The 7,763-nt window shown below is 41.0% G+C and overlaps 1 protein-coding gene across 1 annotated transcript; it reads right to left on the bottom strand.

The window, feature by feature from the left end:
- Positions 1–1,072: 1,072 nt before the first annotated feature.
- LOC134219520 (mucin-2-like) lies at positions 1,073–2,902 on the bottom strand. Its single transcript, XM_062698266.1, has one exon. The coding sequence runs from the start codon at positions 2,900–2,902 to the stop codon at positions 1,073–1,075; it is 1,830 nt and encodes a 609-aa protein (XP_062554250.1).
- Positions 2,903–7,763: the final 4,861 nt, after the last annotated feature.

Raw genomic sequence — 7,763 nt, 5'->3', positions numbered from 1 at the left:
ATTAAAAAATTGAGTTTTGATTTTAAAAGCATTCCAATTTCATCATAACGTTTTTGATCGTAAAAAGAAGAAGAAAACGAATATAAATTAGCAAAAATTGGGCTGTCTATTCCTGTGTGATACGTGGTCGTACAAATGCCAACTTTGTTTTATATATTGTCGGGGTTCAGCCAAACCGCACCAAGCGGCTTTTCGACTGACTTGTAATATTTTGTTCGTAAAAGGACAACGGAAATAGTTTCATATCAATTTAAACGTACATTTGCAGTAGGATATCCTCAGTTATGGGGTTGAGGGATATCCGATACGATTTACGATCAATTAAATCTGCTAAACGAAAGTTTGAGCAGAAAAATCGGTAACTTTTCGTTGGCGCTTGGTGCGTTTTGGCTGAACCCCGACCATATATAAGATATTAAGTGTAGTTATATCATAGTAGTTAGGTTATCAAATTCAAAAACTAGCGTCTCTTTAAGGCCATATTGGAACCTATGCGATAGTATAACCAAGACCATTTAAGGTCATATTATAGCAAGAATTTGTTTAGCGGGGTCAATGTTTTCAAATGAGAAGGCTGACCAATTGGTTTAATCATTTTCCGATTGTGAAAAAACTGCAAATTAAACTGGTGATTCCGGACAAGGCGGGGTACATATAGCTAGTGTGACATGAAAACCAATTTGATTACCATTTAGTTGAAAAGATCTTTTCTGGTGTTATGCGAGAATCTGGCAGAACAGTTGTCACAAAAGGAATATTTGAACTGTCGGAAGTAAGAAGTGCTACTAGTTTTAAAGCGCTCATTATTCGGATTTGTGCTGAATGCATAATACCAATTTAATTACAGTAACACATTATTTTTATTTTAGTGATTTTTTCAATTCTTCATAAATATGCATATATAATATTACTAACTATAGGGAAAATGCCCGGGTTTTGATGATCTGTCCCAGAACCAATTCTGATATTTTTTTCTTGTTTTTCTGTTTTCGCTGTTATTTTTTGAGCCGTTTTTCGTTGCGCTATGTCAGTCGAGTGCCAATTCAGTCTTTTCCGGCATGTTCCGTTCCGTTTACGGATGTGGCTGGTGAACCTTCCTGCAGCTGCAGGTCGTTTCAGGTTCCCTGGGGCAGGGTGTAGTGGTATCCACTTTCATACACACGCAAGTCGTCCTGCCACATTTAAACGTCGTACTGGTAGAGCAAGTATGAGAAGTTGTAGTAGTGGTAGGCTTCGGAGTGGTAGTAGTGGTGGTGGTTGGTTTTGGTGTTGTAGTCGTTGTTGTGGTTGGTTTTGGTGTAGTTGTTGTGGTGGTTGTTGGTTTTGGTGTGGTCGTAGTAGTGGTTGTTGGTTTTGGTGTAGTAGTTGTGGTTGTTGTTGGTTTTGGAGTGGTGGTGGTAGTGGTTGTTGGCTTTGGTGTGGTAGTTGTGGTTGTTGTCGGTTTCGGTGTAGTCGTAGTTGTGGTTGTTGGTTTTGGAGTGGTTGTCGTTGTTGTGGTTGGCTTCGGAGTGGTAGTAGTAGTGGTTGTTGGCTTTGGTGTAGTTGTAGTGGTAGTAGTTGGTTTTGGAGTGGTTGTAGTAGTAGTTGTTGGCTTTGGTGTGGTAGTAGTGGTGGTTGTTGGCTTTGGTGTGGTAGTGGTGGTTGTTGTTGGTTTTGGTGTAGTCGTAGTTGTGGTTGTTGGTTTTGGAGTGGTTGTCGTTGTTGTGGTTGGCTTTGGAGTGGTAGTAGTAGTGGTTGTTGGTTTTGGTGTGGTCGTTGTAGTTGTGGTTGGTTTTGGGGTAGTGGTTGTGGTGGTAGTTGGTTTCGGTGTGGTTGTTGTAGTTGTGGTTGGCTTTGGCGTAGTAGTAGTGGTGGTTGTTGGCTTTGGTGTGGTAGTGGTGGTTGTTGTTGGTTTTGGTGTAGTCGTAGTTGTGGTAGTTGGTTTTGGAGTGGTTGTCGTTGTTGTGGTTGGCTTCGGCGTGGTAGTAGTAGTGGTTGTTGGCTTTGGTGTAGTTGTAGTGGTAGTAGTTGGTTTTGGAGTGGTTGTAGTAGTAGTCGTTGGCTTTGGTGTGGTAGTAGTGGTGGTTGTTGGCTTCCGGGTAGTTGTGGTCGTAGTTTTTGGTGGTTTTGTGCCCCATCCCATTTCAACTTCATCATCGTAGTAAGGATTTGCCGCACCAACAATTGCATCCTCTGAATCACCTCCGGAACCAAGCGGTGGAGTAGTTCTCGTTTGAGAAGTCGTCGATGTTGTTGATGGCGTTGAACTGATTGGGGTCTGAGTTCTCGAGCTTGGTATAGTCGCATTGACGGGAGGACATGTTACAGGTGATTTACTGCAGGTTACACACCGACAAGATCCCTGAAGGCATGGGATTTTTTGATACAATCTGCTATATTTACATTGAGAATCTTTATTGGCGACAACTTGATCACGTGGCCCCTTCTTCTTCAAAAATCCTTCACAATGACCGTTCGTCCATAAAAGCTGGATTGATCTTGTTTTGCTATGAGCCACTGGACAAGTCTTCAACTCAGCCACTCCTCTGTAAACACATTGCATATATTGCGATACAAAGGGTCCAAGTTCAACAAATTTAACACCGTCCTTGCACTTGTCGTAGGGTACGAAATCCCTCACTCGCCACGAATCAACTTCCGACTGAGTCGCAAGTCGACAGCGCCCTTGGTACGGATCAAAAGGCATTCCAAATGGACACTGGAAGTCGTAAGCCACTCCTTCAACACATCGATAGTATCGGTACACGTCCTTGTCATTGCGAAACACCACTTCTAAGGTCTTGTCTTGTTGAGGGCAGTTTTGATTTGGTCTGTATTTCGAATCGTCTTTACTTGACTCATCAGCGGTGACAACACCCAAAAGTAACAGAACGGAAAGCAGTAAACGTTGAACTCTGTACATTTCGATTTGATTGAGCTACCAGAACTGTATGATGTTCAGCTTGCGTCGGCGGCTTTAAAAAGGCATTATTCAAACTGTTTTTCTGTCCATCGTAAACCCTCGCTGGCGGTGGTTATTCAAATGGAGTGTTTTTTCCCCCACCGGGAAATCGTGCGATAGTATGAGAAATCTCGTGCTAAAATGGGAACCGTATTTTTTGGGGGCAAGAAACGACCAAATGTAGATTAGATTGGCTGGCAGCAGTAGAAATCGACCAGGCATAGTCAAAACATAACGCACTTTTTCCGCAGCTTATCGAGCGCGGTTCTTACGCAGTGTTCCCGACGTTGGTGAAGAGGTTTGTTTTGTCTCGTAAATTGTGATAAGTTAGTGGGCATGGGTGTATATCATTTGATTTCGTCTGTTAAGTCTTGAGAATTAATATATCGCACATGCGTACCTAAAACAGACTCCAGAGGAGCCATTTTTTCAATACTCCTAAATTTAATGTTTCAGCAAAGTTACTCATTGTGTTCTGCCGCTCAAAATTGAAAATTAATTACGATTCACTCTAAAGCAACTAAATGTTTTTTCTTTTCATTTCTGTGATTTTTAATATTAATTTTGAATAAACCTTTCACCATGCTAATGCCATAATCAAGGACTTTGTTGGATGAGGTGGTCGTGATCATTCTTGCATTCAATTAAAGTCGTATCCAGGATAGTTATGTTCCAAGAAGGGGAACGGTTCGGCACTTCATCTCATAGCTCCCATTTCCATCCCATCAAAAACAAAGCAATGAAAAGGAATTTAATTTGTTTTTTATTTTTGTGATTTTTTCAGCAGTGAGCACGCATGTTAGTAAAAAGAAGCGAAAAGATTGGTGCTGTATTTCTCTGTTTTGCGAGAGATGGAAAATGGAACAGTTTGCCTATATTTGTGAACAACGGATCATATTCCTAAATACACCGATTTTTTTACACGATAGATGCGTTCGTGCAAAAATAAAATCGTGTATTTTCGAGAAATCGTGTAAAAAAAGAATTGTAGCGCCAGATATTGTGTTCAAAATCGGCTTTAAAGATTGTTAAAAACCGACGTAAAAAAATCATAAAGAATATTAGGCCGATACAAATATTAAATTTATTTTATGTCACACCCAACTTCCCCCCTTTCCTCAGCCCCTACAACTTTCCCAAAAAACTGAGGGGGCGAAAAAAAATTTTTTTTTGGATATTTGAATTTTTTGCTTTATGCATTACTGTTTTTATCCTGACACGAAATACACACTTAATCGCTAGAATTATTCTCGGTAAAATAAATTGACGAACGCGGTCAGTAAACCATATTTAAAACCATATATAAAACTTTCAAATTGATTACTGAGTTTCGGCAAACAAGTTTGCCACAGTCATCGGTAATGTGAAGTTGAACCGAATCTCGGTAAATCTGAGCTTGAGCTTGAGCTTGACTGACTGCTTGTAGTTGCTACTCCATTATGACCAGATCAGCTGTTCTTGCACAGGGAACCAACAGATGTTTGCTTGGGACTAGCACACATCTTCAATGTACAAGTACTGGTGATCTCATTTGTTAGGTCATACTGGCGCCTGCCACGTCAGAATGCAAGTCACTGTAGGGAAGGGGGAGGAAATGATGATGCAATCACTCGCCCACTGCAAGCCGAATATACCTCTGCACTTGCCACGAGTTCATGCGGAATTTGTAGGAATTTTTGGGTTAGGTTCGAGAGGCAGAGGTCCGTCTTGGTTAACGAGCTGCCAATGTGATAGATAGGAGAAGGTAACTGATGAAATTTCTAATTGGATGTAGGAAACGAGCTCTATTAGTTCATTTCCAATTCTAGCAGATTAATGTTAAAATACTCAAGCTGAAGGTATATGAATAGTAATGGAAACGGTATGGAAGTCCATTTCCAGTTCTAGCGATTGCTAGAACATGAGAATTAAAGAGAAAGATACAAAGTAGGAGAATGGAACGGACCTGGGATTGAACCCACGACCTCCTGCGTATGAGGCAGAAGCAGTAGCCATATGACTACCAAGCCTGCTTCGAACCGAATCTCGGTAAATCTGTGTCAAAAACTAAAAAGTAGATGGTTGTGTGATGGCAAAAGAAGAGGACATAAGATTTTTATAATAATAAAATTGAATATATCTTTTTTGTGTAAGTATTTCAATTTGATTCTATTACATTCGAAACGGAATACACCCGATTCTTTTTTTACACGGGGGATGCGTTCCGTGTAAAAAAAGTTTTCAGTTCTAAATTTGAAAATCCGTGTAAAAATAGTTTTATGATTTCTCGACGAATCATGGAAAATGGAGCAACTTTGCAAAAATTTGGGATTTTTTTTACACGGCCGTGTAAAAAAAATCCGTGTAAAATCAGAATCGGGTGTATACCTATTTCAACTCATAGAACATATGTGGCTTTTGTTTTCGTTTTAGTGGATTTAATATAAGATTTATTCAGTTCCTATATGAATACTGAAGGAACAAATCGGCTGCCATTTTAAATGTCGAATGGTCAAGGAATTATTTTTTTTGTCTGTATTATCGAGAGTTTCAGCCCGAGGCTGGCTCGTCTCGTATTCAAGGAATTATCTACTTTTCGCGCAGATGCTTGAACGACAAGTTTTGAGCTTTATCTACCGGGCAGGTAGAGTAGTGGATAGATACAAGAACGAGGCATTTGTTGTACACATTTGTACCGCAGAATATTTTAGAAAACTTCGATCAATTCACGCATAGCTGTTTGTGACTTGGTTTATGACGACATCCTTATAAACAGTTGTGTTATAATTCGTAAAAATCGATTCTATATTAACTTTTCATTATTCACACGCCACGCAGTTGTACTCATGACCCTGTATTCTTCTTCTTTCCATCATGCTGCAAAAAAAAAGAAAATAGGCCAAAAAAAGGATTTTCAAAAATATATTTACTTCCGAGTTTATTTATGACATCAAAAGCAAATGCAACTATGATTGATAACTTTACAACAAAATAAAACTGACTAAAATGCCTATTTGTATATTCATTATAATTATTGTTTTTATTTTGCATTCTGCTTAATTATGAACAACAAAAACATAACATTGCTGAATCTCGGCAAACACTATACCGAGTCAATCGGCACCGTACTACCGAACATCTCAGTAAATTTTGACAGTTGCACGGTTACGTTCGTTTCACGATCAGTCGGCAATTTAATTGTTTACTGAGAATTTTACCGAGCTCTCAGCTGTTGGATTCTCGGTAATTTATTTTGCCGGCCTCGGCGAAATAAATCAAGTGTGTATATCATTTATAGATCATTAATGTGTCCCCAAGAGTATTTTAAATAAAAATACGAACATATATCTCTATCGGCATAAATATTCTATATCCTATCCTCACAGATTCCGTCTAAGCACCTTGCAATATATGGCCGACCCATTTCCATCCACGTTTTCGAACATCTATTGTTATTGATATTTGTTGGCTTTTTGGCTCGGCACTGTAAGTCCGAGACATTTTAGACATCATCTGCGTTGTCTTTGCCTAATCACAGCACGCTTCACGATAGAGTAGTACATTCGAATTTTGGTGCGTGAATCAATCCGGTTGGGTCTCCAAATATTTCGAAAACTTGCGAAGGTGGCCCCAGCCTTTCTGACTCATGGTTCCATGTCAATCCCAATTCCGTCATCTGATGATATCAGACTGTCAAGATATTGAAGTCCTCCGATCGCCCGGCTACTGCAAAGTTTGAGGAGCTTTTTCCGTTGACACTCAACCACCTGGTCCAGCGGGCGTTGATGGTGGACCCGCCGCAACATACGGTCAGCTCGTTAAGCACACACAAAGAGCACACAAGAGCATCGCAATACTAATATAGCGTTTCGTGTTCATTAGCCAAATCAGATTCGTCTAGATATCCACAACAATAACAACCAAAGCAGCTCAAGGTATGATACACGGCCAATCGCACCCACCAAGATCTCTTCGATTACGCTGAGAAGTAACAGTGCAGATGAAATGCATCCTTGCCGCACATCAACGACAACCAGAATGAGGTCAGACAAAGCTCTGACCCTATTTGAAAATCCTTTGCATCCCTGGGCGCCAAACAGATCTTTGTGATTCAGACAGACAAAACAGACAGCATAGGGTCATCTCCGCCAACTTCCGATCGACCTTGGAGCCTCTTTAGATTTCCTGCATCGGATGGCTGCTTTTCGAAGAAAGCAGCTGAGACTATAAGAAGCTGTTCGAAGTGATCGAATCAGCATTTCAGCTTTCTAAGTCAGTGAGTTATTGAGGCGTTAATCTTCGGTTGTTGCAGCCATCTTTTCTTCATCGGCCAGGATGTCCATCCACACCAGCCTGTCCTGTCTGCAGCAACGCCCGATTCCCACTTACAGAGATACATACCGTAGACGCAGGGCCGGATTTAGCCGGAAGGGGGCCCCGGGGCCGACAGCTTGTGGGGGCCCCAAAATGTACAAAAAAGGTTGGTTTTGATACATAAGATTTGTGGGGGCCCGGGGTTCACACCCCCCCCCCCCCTAAATCCGGGCCTGCGTAGACGGCACTCGTACTTCACTCATCTGATTCTTCCCGTTGCTCAGCCTTTGATTCTATTCGCTTCTCAATCTCCAGTCGGGTTACATTTATAATCTATTCTATTCACTGAGTGCGCAGCTCATTCAAGTTGATGTCGCCGGTTTCGATAAAAGTTTTCTTCTCCGCTCACTTCTATTCTACGCTGCCACCTTCCAGAACATCCACTACTTGAGTTCCATATTCTTCAACGAACGATCTCTTCACAGCTGGATCTTCTAGTCGATCTATGGTGAATCGACACCCGAGTGAA

The sequence above is a fragment of the Armigeres subalbatus genome, chromosome 3 (genome assembly GCF_024139115.2).
Source record: "Armigeres subalbatus isolate Guangzhou_Male chromosome 3, GZ_Asu_2, whole genome shotgun sequence".
Lineage (NCBI taxonomy): Eukaryota > Metazoa > Arthropoda > Insecta > Diptera > Culicidae > Armigeres > Armigeres subalbatus.
Note: the sequence above shows the minus strand (reverse complement) of the source record. Positions and strands in the feature narration are given on the sequence as shown.